A 17417-nucleotide genomic window follows, 5' to 3' on the forward strand; every position below is an offset into this window, starting at 1 on the left:
CGTGAGCGGCGTTCCGATGATCGCGTGGCCGCTCTTCGCCGAGCAGATGATGAACGCTGCCCTGCTGGAAGATGAGCTCTGCGTAGCCGTCCGATCTGAGAAGCTACCATCGGACGGCGTGATTTCAAGGACGGAGATCGAAGCGATGGTGATGAAAGTGATGGTGGAGGAAGGAGGGCATGAGATGCGGAGGAGGGTGAAGGATCTCATGAACACGGCGGCTAACTCGCTGAGCTATGACGGCGGGTCGGCGCGTGACTCGCTTTCTAAACTCGCCAAAGAGTGCGAACTTCATTTGGACCGTGTCACTGACATGGCACGTGGTGCTTAGCGATTGGCTGTTGTTGTACGGTTCTGTGTTGTTTTTAGCCGGTAAGTGGGTCGGATCAGTGGGATATTGTCGTAACCGTGAACTGATTAAGTAAATAACCGGTTGTGGTGGTTACGGTATCATGTCCTGGCTGTTATTATCTATGTAATGTTTCAGTTGTATGCTTTTGCATGTTTATTATTTTTCTCGTGATTTTATGCGATGGAAATAATAACAATGTTTTATCATATGATATTATCATTGTGTTAGACATAAATTCCACACAGATCAAATAATTGTCCAAGCATTTTTTTTTATTGCAAAACACATTGTAATTCAGAATTAATACAAAAAAAAATATTCGAATTAAATGGGTAAACATAGTACAACAAATGTATTGTCACATTGTCAAAATAATTATCGCTATTCAATGCCCAAGAAAGAACATAGAAAGCCAACAACTTGGTCCATGATTTAGAAACGTATTATGCATTATTCTTGCTTCTCTAATTAAAATACTAATCGGTTGGGATGATAGTATCGAGCTTGAACAGTATTTTAATTTATTTTCCTCTTATTCATGATTTTATTATTCGAGATTCCCTAATCTCACGTATTGGTTGACCTTCTAGAAACTAAAGGGGGTGGAGTAGCTAAATTTTGTCTTATTTTCTTAAAAAAAAAATTTAAATCAAATTGTTTCCCTTTCGTTGAGGAATCTTGCATTCTATTGGAGAACACATTTCAATATAAAAAAAATAATGGTCCCATCCCTCAAGTGAGAGAGTTGATTTAAATTCGCATGGCACCGAGAGTACAATTAGGTGGCAAGTCTTTTATTTGGTTATGGAAGAAAATATATTGCTAGTTAAGAGTGAAATTAAGGGTGCACATAAAATTCGGGAGAGAAGTGATTAGCACATGATCTTATCCGATCAATCAATTGAAATTGGGATGAGACCAATAAAATCATTTAATGAAAATTTTCTTGTCATTTTTTTTTTCGTCCTCTAATGGATTGGAGTTCCTATGGCTTGTAATGATTTCAATCACCATTTAATCCACATACCAATGCAATTTTTTTTATCGGAACAAATGAAAAATATTCCCCCCGTTACCTTAATTGGGCTAATGGGCTTCTGTGTACACTGCATTAGGCCATCTTTAACCTAAACATAGAATTAGCCCAATATATAAGATAGCCCAATACACCGCTTTGTTTTGGGCCCATGTACCATTTTTAATTTTGGCAGAATGTGTTCGTTATCTCTATATCTGTGAACAAAATCGAACCAACAATATGTAAAATCTCAAATGAAATCATGCCGTAGATCAACAAAATATCAATGTAAATACCCCATTAACGTTTACATGAAAACCAGAGTTATTAATTAATGTGTGTGGTGAAGATATTTCATGTGATAACAATTAAAATCAAAACTGCAAAAACAATTCCTTGCTATCGTTACTTTATAGTGTCCTTGGATCCAAGACAGCTACGTTTATTCCGACAGAGTCCTTTGGCGCTAAAGACAAATCTCGCCGCCACAGCACGACACTTGTTTCAAGTTAATTTGCAAGGATATTCAATACGGTTCATTTAAACATAATTTATAATGATCATTAGCTGTTATCATGTGCTTGCTTAAAGCCGGTTTATATCTGTGGGAGACGACAGCTTGGAATCGTATGAACACAACCGATCGAACCGGGCCGTGGGGACTCCACGTGACCCATTTGTCATCCATGAATTTGTGTACGGTTTGTATGCTTATTATAAGAGTACATGATGGGGTTTTGTTTATAATTAACGTCTAAAACAATTAATTAGACATTAAATAATATTAAATGACCATGATGTATATAACTTTGGTTGTCGGGGAGGTTTTATGTGTCAACTTTATGGAAAGCGACAAGGTTTCAAAAGTGTTTGGGGTTACAAGGGAAATAATAAAATATGATATAGTATGATTTAATTATGTGTGTTTCTGTAAGAATATACGTGTTCGTTCTTTTCCCTTTCGTATTATTTATACGAATATATATATATATATATATATACATATGTATATATATTACATCGTTTGTTTTTTCAAGATTAACAAAAACAACATAAGAGAAGTCCAGAAATAGCCATACCTAGAACAAATCTGAAACTAGACTAGTGGTTGATTGAATATTATGATTAACGCTAAGAGGACCATGATATGGATATTATATTATTATTTGGCCGAGTCAAATATCCACCTAGACCTTCGGGGATTTAATCCGATTTCAGATTTCGGATTAAGTCATATTTTGATCCCCAAATCAAGGCGTAATTTCGGGGCTACAGCTCGTGATTCAATGCAGATATATATAAACACTACGCGTATAATCATAACTATTGTTTTTTAAAATCGTATCGTACAATGGGAAAGGGGAGAGGAATCAGAATCGGTTAATTACTGCTAATCTTGAAGATCGGGGATCAAGTTTATTGTTAATAATTAGTGGACAACCCACGCAAGTGATATAATAATTTAAAAGCATAATAAACTTAATAAATGGGTAGCTTTAATTTTGATTAATCAAAATCAAAATCGTATGGAATCTTGCTTCCAATAATCTATCTGTTAAACGGAGTTGGAGTACGGGAAACAAGGGAGGCAAATGTCGGGATAAACATGACATATCGTTTTTTAATCATTTTTTCTTTAATTTAATTAGGATTATTTTAGTCCCAAAGTAATAAACAGTTTTCATTATTATGGATTAAAATATCGAATAAATATACATCACAACTCAAAAGCATATTTTCCAAAGAATAAAGGAATCTACCCTCCGCCATGCGCATCTTATTTGAATTGGTGGTTGGTGGCTCACGGACCAATCCTAGTGTTACTGAAATAAAATACATAACAAGGAGTGGAAATACGTATTACAAGAGCAACGTAGTCTAGATTTCAATACATGGATTGTATATTCGATTTTGCTATAGACACATTTCAAAATGAATTAAAAATCGTCCAATCTTATAAGGAAATACACCCACATCTAATTTCTATACAAACTCGAGCCTTTTGTAATTATCAATAGAAACTAATAAAAATAAACACATACATACATACATATACATATGTATATAATCGGTTTAATCCTTATCCTTAACCTAGTTATCACCTTTGTCTTTTGTCTCGAAACCGGAATTAACCTGTGTGGCAAACAAACGTACGCAACCACAAATTCTTATCCACATATACTTCATATAGAACTATAGGCTAAAGTCGGACTAATTAATCAATTAATGCGCAAGCCTCAATTGAATAAATAATGTTAATCACTCGATCGTCTACCAAAAATATCATCGCTTAATTGGTAAGAAAAAGCCAAGATGGCGACTGTATATTCTTTTCATTTGTTTTATATAATAAACAGAAAATAATAGATGCTTTTCAAGAGATCGGAAAATTTTATTTAACAGTATGATAACGCACATTATAAATCCATTGATATTTGCATATACGTACTGGTCCATTTTTTTTTTTGTATTAATGTGGAATTTTATTGCAAAAGAATGAGTTCTTTATATTTTAGAAGAAAATAATAGACGTTTCAACTGGATATATAACAAAAATAACTTTTGTTAAGAATATACTCCCTCCGTTTCACAATACTTGGAAGTTTTATTTATTTTTTTTTCACATTTTTTAAGAAAACAATAAAAAGTCATATATACCCTTTATTAATATAAAGATTGATGTTATCATTAATAATCTATTGTTTTGAAAAACTCAAGTTTTTATTAAGAATAAAATTAGAAATTATTTTAAAAAATTGTTTTGAAAATCTAAAATGACAATTATTTAAAAACAGAAAAAAACTATCTAAAAATCAAATATTATGAAATGGAGAGAATAATAGTCATTATTTTATTCCATAGGAATAACCTTTTTACTATATATTTTAACGGTGGAGTGTAAGATATAAGAGATCCAAACCAGGTTAAAATGGGATAAATAAAATAATGTTAAATATAATATGAAAAATGTTTGATAGAAAATTATCAAAGGGAAATTAAGTCAACATAGAAAATGGCGGGACCAAGGAGAGGAGTCCCGAACGAAGATTGGATGACACGTGGAAGAAAGCAAAGAGTGGTCCCAGGGATGTGCTTATCGGGGGAACGACACGTGGACAAGCAAATTGTTTCACCCCACGTGAGTTTTGATCATCGCATCACATCCGTGGGAACCTTTCTTAGTCACCCTCATCCCTTTCTCGTCCAAATTTTTATTGGTCTGCGAAAAAAAAAAGGGTTATATATCCAACGCACAATTTCAAGTCAAATAATAAGATGGACTTTATTTGAATATATTTTTACAAATACAAATGTTGTTATCTTTGAAGGGTTTTAATTTGCAAAACCATACCATATGACACGGAAACAAAAGTCACACGAGTTCATCGAGAAGAGAGAGCAATTTCAACACTTGAGTTTCAGTTTGTTATTATGGGGACAAAATGATGAAGGGCCACGGGACAATTTACCCACAACTAGAGAAAAAAAAGGACTTCTGCTGAGTTGTGTCCACAAAGGTATCTGACGCATTTGTTTTTTTTCCTCCCCCTAATATTTATCCGTAGGCGTGAAAGTTGGGTAGGGACATGCATGCAACTGCAAAACACTCGCTGTTTCATCCCCTGATTGGATGCCGAGAAAATTTCACCCACTATACCGAGAAAACGATAGAAAAAAATGGTTAAAACGATAAGAGAAAGTGGTTGAATGCGTACGTACTGATATCTCTGTCCCTCGGACATTTCCCGGTAGAAAATGGGTTTACGTGGAAGACTTGTTGCTATTGAATCCTCCTTTTTGTTTTGTTTTGGAAATATCTGTTCTGTAAGGACGGGATAAGGTCGCGAGACGTGCGGTGGGTCTGCGTTAGTTCTTGTTCCCAATCGAGTGTCTCTGAGGAAAGATGGCGCTCCAGTGTGGGAGGCTGCTCGTGAGACTCACGTGCCCAGCCGTCATTCAATGTCGGAAATAGTGCGCCATGTCTGCCTTTTTTGTCGTATGAGTCGAGGTCGTTCCCTCCTCTGTAATTCCGGAAACACACATTCATCTTTCGCCTTCCCAAATCTGATAGGCGTCGCTGTTTTTCTTAATAATTTTGTACCACGAACGTTTGAAATTTTCTTGATTATACATGAACACGATCGAATCTTGTAATATGCATGTATACATATAGGAATCGACTCGTGTATAATATATGTATATATATATTGGAGCAAGATCGAGAAGAACTTGCAGCAACCCGAAATCAGTTACAAAAATACTCTGAAACGTAGGATTAATGGGTCGGTGGTGGTTTATCCTCCCTCTTTCTTTATTTAATATTTCCGTGTTCTTGTCATGTTATTCGTGCATGTGAAAGAAAGTTTCACGAATTAATTTTTAAACATATGATGTACAATAAAACCGGAAGAGGAGTAAAGATCTTGTTCCGCTTATGTTTCTGAACATTTTTTCCCTAAAAGATGAGACTATTTTTTTTTATGTCTTTTATTAGCATTTATTGGGAGACCTACTATCAATATATATATATATATATATATATATATATATATAGAGAGAGAGAGAGAGAGAGAGCATGCGCGGCGCAGAAGAACGTGGATGACGAGTACTTGACCGAGTTGGTCCGAGTCTCGTCTGACTCGTCCGGGATCGGCGAGTTCTGGGAGTTCGACGATGTGATCCCTTGTTACGACTCGTTCGACCTGAGGGTCGGTGAGGGTTTCAGCGTAGACTACGTGCCGTTGGACGACTTGTTCGAATATTCCGATGCGTGTTTAGACCCGTCCGGTGTTTTGCGGTGAGGATACTACGTTCGTTCGCATAAACCATAAAGTGAAGGGACAAAATTGTCTTTGGATGCCATCTCTTAGCCTGTCGTGCCCTGTGCCACGTGGCACATGGGATGCCTCATGACAATATATCTTATAGATCTCCGAGTTACTCGTTTTAATTATTCCAAAAAATAGTCTTATAAATAAAATAAATAACGATAATAACTACAATAAATAATCCACTATCAATATATATATATATATATATATATATATATATAGAGAGAGAGAGAGAGAGAGAGTAAAAAAACATGCTACGGCTGAATAATTACAGGGATAAACTAAAGAACCTTCCTGGGTAAATCACTGGTAAGAATTTTGAATTCTCGTCAATTTGCAGTAAAAAAGAAATATATTTAGAGAGAAGAAAGTTGATTAATTTCAAAGGGTCTCGAGCCACGGGACGAAGAAAAGCTATGGAAAAAGACATGGTCCGACAGCGACTGCAAAATTCCATCGCGACATTTGCTCTCACTTCTTCCTCTTCCTGCTATTTATTTATGTTCATTTTGCTTTCTCCTTCTTTAAAATTTCACTTTGTTTACTAACTTTTATGCGGCTTGTGTTGGGGATCCACAACAATCTTATCCAAATTTCACCCACCTTATTATTTCCCGGAATTCTCCTTCTAATAAACCTCTGACATTGATTTCGCCAATAATTTATTTACTGTCCACCGAATGTCAATAACATCTTAAATAAATTTAAAAAAAAAATCAAATTACCCCATCAATTTTAAATACAAATCCATGAGGTGTTTCTTTGCTTTGGTTGTGAAATCTATCCGAGATCATCCTCATCAAACACTTATGGTTCTATACTCTTAAGATTTTCTAGCTTCATTATCTACATCCTTAAGCAATATATATATACACACACACACACACACCATGCCTTTGGGATGAGTATATGTTTTATATAAACTCCCATGGATTGATATATACACAAAACCTAACCGGAAAACAAAGTTTGCGTCATAAGTATAATTAATGTTGCTATGGTTGTAGTTGTAGTTAGGTTTCCAACATGTACATGCTATGAAACAATGATCTCAATTTATGATTCGTTTATTTATATATATATATATTTTAAAAAAAGCTGTTCATCACATACTTTAGTAAATAACCATGAATAGTACGGTATAACAATTTTGAAATAATCCTAAGGAGATTATTTAGGTTTAGCATATTTTATTTATTTAAATATAATAATCAATTTACAAATTATGGGGCCACAACGACAACTCTCCATGCTTATAAAACCCTCCTTAGCCTCCAAGGTCCTTCTCATCCACACGCTTCCTACAAAATCCTCCAAAAAAAACACACACACACACTCACACTCATTCCATCATCATATTCACAAAGCAACAGAAAGATTGAAAAAAACTCAAAACACTGTCTGAAAACGAGATCAGAGAGAGAGAGAGAGGTAAAAATGGATACTCATCAAAAGATGGAGGAGCACTTGATGTTTGTGTCTCACTTGTACCCTTCAGGCCCCTGCATCCAAACGCCCCCTTTGCAAGGTATACATATATATTTATATATATACTCTATGTGTATATGTCAGAGTGTGTGTGTATATATATATAGAAAGACGTCTCAGTTGTTATGTGAAAATCAGGTGAGGCGAAACCGCCGGCGAGAAGGAGGAGGAGGAGGAACAGAGGGTCGGCGCCATCACCGGCGGAGGAGATGGAGATGGGGATGGGAGCGAGGAAGAGGAAGCTGAACGAGGAGCAAGCCAACCTGCTCGAACTCAGCTTCGGGAGCGAGCACAAGCTGGAGTCGGAGAGGAAAGAGAGGCTGGCCTCCGAGCTGGGGCTGGACCCGAGACAGGTCGCTGTCTGGTTTCAGAACCGCAGGGCTCGTTGGAAGACCAAGAAGCTCGAGGAAGAGTTCTCCAAACTCAAGTCTCTCCATGACGACGTTGTCCTTCAGAAATGCCACCTCGAGTCTCAGGTACTTCTTCTTCTCTTCATTTCACCACAGTTTTATTTATTTATTTATTTATATATTCGGAGATCATTTCTGTTTCTGGTATTTATATTTTTGTGACGTATAAATAATTTACTTGATTAAATATATGTGTCTGATGCAGTAAAGAGCAAATTTCCTCAATTAAATATTCAATCCCGTGGGCTTAGGTGCTCCATCACTGACTGGTTTTAAGGGCTAAATATATTTTATATATTTTTGTTTTTTTATAACAAAAAGAACAATGGGCCCACGAATATTTGAAAGCTGAAAGCCCTGGGCTCAAAAAAACTCGATGTAAACACAAAGGCAGAACTAATAAATTGTGACAAAAAAACTGACATACAAATTAATAATAATAACAGGGAAACAAAATTCTATAACCTTGCAGACATAAAAATATCTGAAATAGGATAATCTGTGCAAGTTCAAAAAATTAACCGTAAAAAATTTTGTTTGCGAGTGCAACTTTTTATATCTTTTTTTTTTATAATCATCTACTAATAGAAATAAGTTTTATAATTTGATAAAAAAAAATTATTACAATGGCATTTGTAGGTAATTAAACTGAAAGAGCAACTGTCTGAAGCTGAAAAAGAGATTCGAAGATTCACGGAGAGGAGTGAAGGAGCGTCAGGCAACAACAGCTCGGCTTCATCTCTCTCATTCGAAGCCATCGATGTTCCATTCTTCGGAAATTTCGCACCAGAAACCGAATATGACATCAACCCATTCTACATTCAAAACATGGAATGGATTGACGGCCCTTATGTGTAATCTAACCATTAAAAGAAATGGTCGGGGAGGCGTAGATAGTGTATGTAAATGTGTGTCTGCATGCTTTTAACAACTTAATGAAAATTTTAGTGTTCCAAAACAATTTCCATATATGTGAGAAAAAAGGAAAACTTGTGTATAATTGCATCATTAAAGCACTAATCGTCATGAATAGATGCTAATTCACCCCACCTAGCGGATTGAGGAGATCAACGAAACCAAATCGAAACAGGCATGGATGATTCTACTCACGATTAAGATTTAGGACCTACATAATCCCACTATAACATAAAAAAAAAATATATTAGGGATCGATTATTCATGTTTCGGTTCAAATTCATTTATTTTGATTTTAAAAACATTATAATCATTCTTTTTTTCTTTTATATTGAATTTAGATTCGATTTCAGATTTTATTGATAATATTGAATTTTTTAAATTCGTGATCTTTTTATTCGCTTCGAACACTGTATTTTTAGTTTAAAAAAATATTTTTAAAACAAAAATTTTTATAAAAAATTCAATATTTTCAAAAAAAATATCATTAGGTTCGTCTTGAATTTTATTGATAATTTTTTTTTTTGAAAAAGTTATGGTTTTCGAATATTTTTTTATTTGAAAATCAAAATGCTAAAGCAGATCCCTAAACGGGCATATAAATTCTGAATTTCCGCAACATTTTCATCACAAACTAAGTTTTTTTTATATATATAGAACGGAAAAAAATGGAAATTGGCCCTTTTCAATTCAATACTTGAACAAAATCAGCCCATCGGTCAAAGTACCACCACATCTCCATAACATTCTCCGACCGTACAGGTTATATCATTTGTCCTACCGCCAGTTTTTAAGCAGTTATGTAAGAGATGACAACGGTAATGTCGTCGAGCTTTCCGCCATAATATCTGTATCCAGCCTCCTGAGCTGACGCAGAGAAGGGTGTTTGCCGGTTCCTATCCACTGCTCTCTGACGGGCCAATGCCGCCATCTTTTCAGCCGTGGATTTCGGGTCTAAGCCCGCTCTCACTGAACTCACCACCACTCCCGCTATCTCGTTGTTGTACAGATTGTCGAACAATCCGTCCGTCCCCGCCACGATTACATCCCCACTCTCCACAGGAATCGTAAAAACCTGAAAAATTTTCAACTTTGAATCAAACTTGGGGAAGCATTCGTGTCAGCATGGAAACTCCAAGGAAGATTTTCGATAGAGGTTGCCTATTATTCAGAACGGCGAGAGTTTGAACCGACCTGACCGGATGAAGGTATATCACCTCCATCTCCACTCTCGAGTTGATAGGTGAAGTTGAATCCATGCTGCTGAACTGGCGACTGAAACAGAGTGGTCCCTTCCCTAACCACCGTGAATCCGCTGTCCCCGAGATTAATCGCGTGTATTCCCTACGCAAGATACAACCACTATTGCATTAGCGAAGAAGACAATGTTCATATATAATGATGGTATGATTGCAATGCCAATGTGTAATAATTGCTCAAGTAAAAGCAATAAAACCTTGTCGGTCAAGGTGATGATGCAGGCTGTGGATGAGCCCTTTGCTCTGGTCTGAGAATGCGCCTTCTCTAAAACCATTAATGGATCAATGGAACCCTTGGCCTGCTCCTGAATTGCCGTTACTGAATAGGACATGAGTTCTCGTGCAAACAATCCGGCATTGACACCGACATCCGCCCAGCCGCCAACCCCATCTGCAACTCCGATGACTTGTTCTTCATCGCAGATAAAGTGAGCGTCTTCTCCACCTGTTTCTTCCTTCGCAGGATGCGGGAGATAACACGACCCCGAAAGAAGCTTCAGGGTTCTGCTCAGAATTAGGAATTCGGCCGTGAGAACCAACTTATAGCATGAGAAAGACAAAACCTAATGCTGTAATTCAACTTCACATCCTCATTTCTTCGGTAACCAAGAATGGTTCAATGGAATCTCAAGAAAAAGGTAGAGACTTTTCAAACAGTTTGCTCAGTTATATGCCTAAGCAAAGCAAAAGACTCGTTGGATCAAAGGAGAAACAGAGATTTTATAATCTCTACATGTTCCACCCGCTCTGTCTAGGGTTCTAAAAGAGTGACAGACAAAGAGTTTACCAATTCCAGCAGAGAGGAGAAACAGAACAAAGGGATTTGAGTAGACAACTTACTTTAAAGAGGAGGAAATAGGTGAATCTGTAAACTCTTCCTCTTGACAATCACCACCGAGTGACAATTCATGAGCTGGCCCTACCGAAAAACATACAGTGGACGATGTATGAGCACTCCTCAACATCTGACCGAAACCTGCACCTCTAAAGGAGCTCTTGTGGAGCTGATCAATGGTAGAATTCTGGCAAACGAATAGGCTCTTTGCTTGCTTTCTCTTGCCGATGCTCATGCAAGTAATACGAGCTGAAGGGTTAGTGAAGTCGAAGCCACTTGCGAATGGTATAACCAAGTCATCACAGTAAGCATCCCCAAAGAGAGGTAACGACCCAGAAGCAGCCATGGCTTGTCTCCTTCCAGGGCTTGGCCATGCTAGATGGAACAGGGAAGCATCGGATAACGAGCCAGTGGCATATCTCGAGAGATGAGACAGTCCAGAATTGGAAGAAAACAAGCTCCTTTCACCAGGTATGAGATTCTTCAGTATACAACGCCCAGCATAGCCAACGGGGTTTAACCTCGAGAAAGCAGTGGCTGACATCTCAACCCCTTGACGAAAAATTGAACGAAGATACATAAATTTCATAGCTTTGATCACGTCAATAACCAGTGACGTCAAACGCCAAGGAAAAAGGGATCAAATCTAATGAAACTAAACCCTGACCGACAATCAAAAGAAACGAATTGCTAACGGGAAACCGATAAGGTAAACGATGAAGGGGAAAAAAGGTCTTAAATTCGGATAAACAATGAAAAAATCGTGAAACCCAAACATTGCATCACATCAAATCTTTTGCAAAAAAAGACAAACAATTACCGGATAAACCTGGGCCCTATTTCTCGCGTCGTCTCCTCTCGTGCTTTCGCCCCCTCTATATGTACGTGTGGGAATTAGGCTTATGATTGAAGAAGTGAGCCCACGGGAGGAAGAGAAGAAGAAGAGAGGAGACGACAAATCTCCGGTTACTGAAATCGGAAAAATGCCCTTACCAGATCCAAATCTGCAGGCGATGGCTGTTCGGTAAATTTGGTAGCGAAGTCGGGCCAAAATCGGAAGTTGTCTAGTCCTAGTTATTTGGTACAGAAGAATTTCGGTTCCTTGGTTAAATCCCAGTAGAATCCTTCTCTCATGACCTGATAAAATTATAATTAAAATCATTTTCTCCTGATAAAATTATAATTATCTTTCTTTGCCCCTTTGAAGTTTCCAATTCCAAATTAAAGACTTTAAGATCTAATAATTAAATATAAATATTTTTGGGAAAATTTAGAATTTCGAACTCTAAATTTAGGGAAACTCTATTTATTGCAACACTGAAATAACCAAGTTTGTAAACATTACTGTTTTAACCCTTGTAACAGTACTCCATAGAAGAAGTAAAAAAGTTGTAACATTCAAAGTATTTACTTTGTCGTTCAGATATTTGTTACGTGATTGTTCATCATTAAATTAAAATTATAATTAGGGTATATGCTGATCGAGATAGATTAATATATGGGCCTTGGGCCTATACTGAACAAGTCTTGTGAGCCTGGGGGTATTGTTAGCTTTTTTATTTTAAAAAAAAAAGTTATGTTCGATATCATAGATTATAGATATACCATTGCACCGAAATGTATTATATATATTTTTGTAACAGGTGGACCCCTAAGCTTATTAAATTTAAGACAGTTTCCCACACGGTTCTCTCTTCCAGGCAAGTCGTGGAGATCTATTCGGACACCATATATCATTCATTCATCATCTCGTCTCATTTATTGCTTATCGAATTTTACAGTCACACACGCATTTTCCCCTTTGTTTTCTCCGTCGTCTTCTTCCTCTTCCTCAGTCCCCTTTGTACAAATGGTCATCTTTCCGCTCAAAACAAGCATATTATATAACATGTTCTTTACACATATTTATAAAAATTCGTGTTATAAAGTAGTTTATTTTCTTAACATAGTACAAGATATCGAGTCGAGACTGCCCAAGTTTGTAGTGTTTCACGTGTTATATTTTTATAATGCGTTTCAAAGATGACCGCCATCTAACCTTCTCCATAAAAAAATGGACTTAAACTGCATTCTCGTATTAAAAAAAAAAAAAAGAAACAATCTGAGTACAAGATTCAGATTATTACCACGAAACGAATTTAAATAATTTTTTTTTTCAAAGATGGAAGTTTCTTCGTTGCGAGAAACTGTATGTACTTCTTATGGAAAACCCACCAAAGGGCAAGAAACTAAAGCTAAAAACAAAGAGCCAGAGATCTAAAACCCATCTCTCCGACACACTACACTTACTGTATACTAAGGGTTTTTCTTCTACGTCCATCCGTCTTCTGTCCCTACGAGCTCCTACCCATGTCCTTGCCGGAAAACTCTCCCGCCCCAAACGAAGCTGTGACGTCTAAGCCGCCACCGCCTCCAATGGAGGTTATCAGAGCAGACAGTCCGCCACCTGGACTCCCACTTCCCCCAACCGCCCTTCCTAACCCCAGAAAGTCGAGTGTTGTCTGCTTCGGACCAAACACTGAGGAGTTTCCCATCATAAGCTCTTTCAAACCGGAGCCGTTGCCACCTCCGCAAGGCAGTCCCAGTCCGAGTCCAGGAGCCAGAGACGTGTCGTGGCTGCTGCTTAGTTCCATAGTCGACGAAGAAGATGGAACTATGCCTAACCCACGAAGCAATGAACCCCCTGAAGCCCCCATCTGGGCTGCTTTCTGAAGCAGAGCGGTGGCGGACATGGCTGGCTGAGCCGGAGGAGGAGGGTTCGGGAACTGAGCTGGGTCCTGCAGCGTAGACCCAAACAAGGATGACCCGTGATTCGTCGAGAGGCGTAGAGAGATGGGCTCGATTGGTCTGGATGGTGCGAAGAGACTGGGTGAAGCTGTCGAAGAAGCATATAGACTGGGAGTAGCTGTGGAAGACAAGAACAGGCCTGCGAACACACCATCACTGTTACCATCGTTGGTGTCTGGATCTGAGGCGGTGTTATTGCTGGCGATGGCATTTAAACCGATCGTCCTTGGAGCTTCCTGGATTGCTTCAGGAGGGTTTTCTGGTGATTCTGCGGCTAAGGAACCGTAAAAGACAAATATCAGAAGGGTCATGACATAAAGTTTGAGACTTTCCTTTAATAAATGTATGAACTTTAAAACTGGGGAAAAAGCAGACCCAATCACGCTTTTCATATCTTTGATTTCTTTATCATAAAGAATCAGCCATCGAATAAGAACGCTGGACATAATATTTTAACAGAGACATGCTTGTGAGAGAGGAAAAAACGCCGCTAACTGACAAAAGCTACAAAACTCCAAGAACGCTAATGACAGAGAACACATAACAGAAGTTCACTTGGCGTTCTTGATTTGGCTAAGCCGCGAAGAAACACTTCGTATCAGGACAAAACGCGGTCCAATTAGCCAAATTTTCCGAATTTGGAATTCAGGCGAAGAATGTTACCTGAACGCTGAATGGACAAGGGCATGACCTTAGCAGGCTTGGCATCCACCTGACCCGCAGCTGCCGCCGCCACGGAAGCTGGAGGTGGGGCCGGAGGAAGAGGCGGCGGCGGAGAATGAGCGGCGATTGGAGATTTCGGATCGGGCTCCAGATTTTTCCGGCTAGCCATTTCAGGATTCTGCTTCTTGCCATGGTTATGGTTTCTCGCGCTCTCTTCAGCCAAGGCGTCACAGAACGCTCTGTGCGTTATGAAGCTATCTCTCCTGCAAGAGAATCGAACGAAACACAGATGTTAAAAACCAAGAAGAATCTGAGAGTGGGGAGGGGCAACAAGGATCAAATTTGGTCATTATTTCGCAGCGAACCTGGAAAACAGAGTGCCGCAGTCGCATTTGTACTCCTTGGTGCCGCAAATCTTCGAGTGCGCCTTCCAGTCGGACTGAACGGCGTATTTCTTCGAACATTTCTCGCACTTCCACTTCTTCTCGCCGTGTTTCCGACAGAAGTGTTTCTTGATGCCGGTGAGATCGCCCAACGCGCGAGACGGGTCGTGGTGGACACAAGTGGGCTCCGGACAAACATAGACTTTCTTCTTCACCTCCTTGCTCGATCTCTGCCGGAGCTTCCATGGCAGATTGTGGCCGCGGCGGTGGAGCTGGAGATTCTGGTCACGCTGGAAACCCTTGTTGCAGATTTCGCAGACGAATCGGTTCGTCGCCAGTAGGGTTTTCGGCGACAGAGCTATGACTTCCGCGTCTGGATCTGAAACCCATTAACAGCAACAGAAATCAGAAAAAAAAAACCAAATTTATGTAAGAGAGAAAAAAACAAAATCAACAGAGAAAGTAGGGATTTTGGAGGTAACCAGGCATGCCGGGGAGGTTACGCTTCTTTTTTCCGGCGGATTTGGGAGGTGGGTTTTGATTTCCGGTGGATGAGACGCTTGCGTCGCCGGAAACTGTGGATGAGTTATCCAAATCGACCGGCATGTTTAAAGAAAAACAAAACCACCAAACTGAAAACTAGACAAAATTTGCCCCTTTTTCCCAAGCAAACACAGGAAAAAAAGTAAGACCAAAGGAAAGAGAGAAGTGAACAAATCTGGGTTCAACCCATAGACAAGAAAGACAAATTGCAGCCGATCAGATTTCTTCTGGGATTTATCGTCTTCTTCCTCATGCCCTCTTCTTCTTCTTTTACTAAATCTCTCTCTCTAAATCTATCCCCCTCGGAGTTCTTGAGCTACCAGTCAATCTGCTTTTCGTAAAACTTCTTTTAGCCCTTTTCGCACCTACCTTTTCTGATAAGCCTGTCTGACCCCCCCTCCCAAAAAGATTTAAGATTTAAAATTTCAAAACATCACAACTCCCGTAATAACCCATCAAAACCCAAAATCCCTCTCTTTCTCTCCGATCTCCGGTCACCGGCGATGGAATCTGATACTTCCGGCGTCCTGAGGAAAAAAAAAGAGATTTGGTTTCTTCTGCTAAAGAGACATGTGTGCAGAAATAAGGCGGCTCCCTCCCTATGCTTGGTGTGAAAGCTTTTTCTTCTCTTCTTCCGAGAGATATGACCTTCTCTCTCCAAACAATTGTTTTTTTTTCTGTGGACTGCTGTGATTTACTTTTCGAGTATGTATCTATCTGAAAATACGATTCCCGTATGCTCTCTTTTTTAAATCTATTTTTCGGCATATGTAGGATTTAAAGATAACATGTATGGACGTTAACGAAACGACGGTATAAAAAAACACCGAGGTCTGAACAGTTGGTTGCTCCACGGCAAAGATTTGTGTTCTTTTCTCCCCTAAACGACATTTGTGTTCATAGTAAAAGCGGAAGTTAATGATTTTCTCGTCCCATTTTCAATAATTTTTTTAATCCATAATTGTGTAATGGATTATTTGACCTTTGAAATCTCATTTCTTTTATGCATTTTGTATTTTATGCTTGGAATTTCGGATAACGTCGTTGATATTTCATCAAAATAATAGTGTAATTTTATTCCTTGCAATCTCTAGGCCGTGTATGCCGAACGGACCACACTAAGGTGCATTGGAATAAAAATAGATAAATTGAGATTTATTTAGCGGCTTCTTTTCCTTAAAAAAATCATCGGTCATGAATGTTTCAGATGAAATGTTCCGTAATAAGTTTATAGATATAATAACGACGAGATTACAGCGTGAAGAATAATATATATACAAAAATTTAACCAAGGACCCGTGACTGAGATTTGAGAATTATAGACGAAAAAGATGGAAGTGATTAATTTAATAGAAAAATATTAAAATAGATAAGCATGAAGTTTGGAGAAGGCGGGGGGGGGGGGGGGGGTTTCAACGTTACTGTCGTTTCCTTGTCCTTATCCGTTTTACATTACATTACCTTCCCGTTGTCGGACCAAAATGCTCCCTTGAAATTAAATTCCGATTTATTTGTCACTAATAACGCGGAATTTCAAAAAATAATTTTTTTAAAAAAAAAGTTACGGTGGAATTTGTCGTGTAGCGGAGTTTTCGAAGTCGAATTTTGTTTGTTCCGATTACATTAATTGCATGCGTTCGTCTGATTTGTTGACTTTGACTTTCTGCAGCCCTAAACTAACGTTTTTGTTGATCCGGATATTTTCATGTATTTTTTCTCTCTTAACTGCTATGGTTCCGCCACGTGTCATGTAGCGATGATTATGGCCGTTGGATCAACAACGATGATACCTTGTGTGGGAGAGGGGGGGGGGGAACAAACCAACTTGTGTGAGTTATTGTGAGAAAAAAAAAAGAATGATTTACATTAGATTTTTATAGAAAACGTAATGAAAGATAACGATGGCAATGCTCCTTTTATCAAAGACCAGCA

The 17417-nt window shown here is 38.4% G+C and overlaps 4 protein-coding genes across 5 annotated transcripts in view; 2 read left to right on the top strand and 2 right to left on the bottom strand.

Moving 5' to 3' along the window:
- Positions 1–568, top strand: part of LOC104826884 (UDP-glycosyltransferase 72E1) — a 1944-nt gene extending 1376 nt beyond the window's left edge. The window contains exon 2 of the mRNA XM_010559826.1: positions 1–568. Within this exon, the coding sequence (XP_010558128.1) occupies positions 1–331 (331 nt within the window). The 3' untranslated portion in view covers positions 332–568.
- A 6898-nt stretch (positions 569–7466) lies between these two features.
- On the top strand, positions 7467–9053 carry LOC104826891 (homeobox-leucine zipper protein ATHB-53). Its single transcript, XM_010559838.1, has 3 exons — positions 7467–7730; positions 7829–8166; positions 8740–9053. Exons 1-3 carry the CDS (start codon positions 7640–7642, stop codon positions 8956–8958), a joined length of 648 nt encoding a protein of 215 aa, XP_010558140.1. The 5' UTR covers positions 7467–7639; the 3' UTR covers positions 8959–9053.
- A 589-nt stretch (positions 9054–9642) lies between these two features.
- LOC104826899 (probable protein phosphatase 2C 80) lies at positions 9643–12186 on the bottom strand. 2 transcript variants are annotated; one of them, XM_010559860.2, is made up of 5 exons: positions 11930–12186; positions 11115–11661; positions 10472–10778; positions 10210–10359; positions 9643–10090 (listed from the first exon to the last, which is right to left on the bottom strand). In XM_010559860.2, the coding sequence occupies exons 2-5, from the start codon at positions 11651–11653 to the stop codon at positions 9806–9808; spliced, it is 1281 nt and encodes a 426-aa protein (XP_010558162.1). In that variant the 5' UTR covers positions 11654–11661; positions 11930–12186; the 3' UTR covers positions 9643–9805. The 2 variants fall into 2 exon arrangements, with proteins under 2 accessions (XP_010558162.1, XP_010558153.1); XM_010559851.2 differs by lacking the exon at positions 11930–12186 and having other exon boundaries at positions 11115–11909.
- Positions 12187–13211: 1025 nt separating this feature from the next.
- LOC104826912 (protein indeterminate-domain 1) lies at positions 13212–16310 on the bottom strand. Its single transcript, XM_010559872.2, has 4 exons — positions 15425–16310; positions 14925–15321; positions 14560–14822; positions 13212–14170 (listed from the first exon to the last, which is right to left on the bottom strand). The coding sequence occupies exons 1-4, from the start codon at positions 15546–15548 to the stop codon at positions 13443–13445; spliced, it is 1512 nt and encodes a 503-aa protein (XP_010558174.1). The 5' UTR covers positions 15549–16310; the 3' UTR covers positions 13212–13442.
- Positions 16311–17417: the final 1107 nt, after the last annotated feature.

The sequence above is a fragment of the Tarenaya hassleriana genome, unplaced genomic scaffold (genome assembly GCF_000463585.1).
Source record: "Tarenaya hassleriana unplaced genomic scaffold, ASM46358v1 Cleome10, whole genome shotgun sequence".
Lineage (NCBI taxonomy): Eukaryota > Viridiplantae > Streptophyta > Magnoliopsida > Brassicales > Cleomaceae > Tarenaya > Tarenaya hassleriana.

Coding starts and splice junctions, on each gene's coding strand:
- LOC104826891 (XM_010559838.1), top strand. CDS start 7,640: ATGGATACTCATCAAAAGATGGAGGAGCACTTGATGTTTGTGTCTCAC. Junction 7,731..7,828: donor CCAAACGCCCCCTTTGCAAG/GTATACATATAT, acceptor TGTGAAAATCAG/GTGAGGCGAAACCGCCGGCG. Junction 8,167..8,739: donor AATGCCACCTCGAGTCTCAG/GTACTTCTTCTT, acceptor TGGCATTTGTAG/GTAATTAAACTGAAAGAGCA.
- LOC104826899 (XM_010559851.2), bottom strand. CDS start 11,698: ATGAAATTTATGTATCTTCGTTCAATTTTTCGTCAAGGGGTTGAGATG. Junction 10,360..10,471: donor TCATCACCTTGACCGACAAG/GTTTTATTGCTT, acceptor TATCTTGCGTAG/GGAATACACGCGATTAATCT. Junction 10,091..10,209: donor ATATACCTTCATCCGGTCAG/GTCGGTTCAAAC, acceptor AAAATTTTTCAG/GTTTTTACGATTCCTGTGGA.
- LOC104826912 (XM_010559872.2), bottom strand. CDS start 15,548: ATGCCGGTCGATTTGGATAACTCATCCACAGTTTCCGGCGACGCAAGC. Junction 15,322..15,424: donor TAACCTCCCCGGCATGCCTG/GTTACCTCCAAA, acceptor AATGGGTTTCAG/ATCCAGACGCGGAAGTCATA. Junction 14,823..14,924: donor TGCGGCACTCTGTTTTCCAG/GTTCGCTGCGAA, acceptor ATTCTCTTGCAG/GAGAGATAGCTTCATAACGC.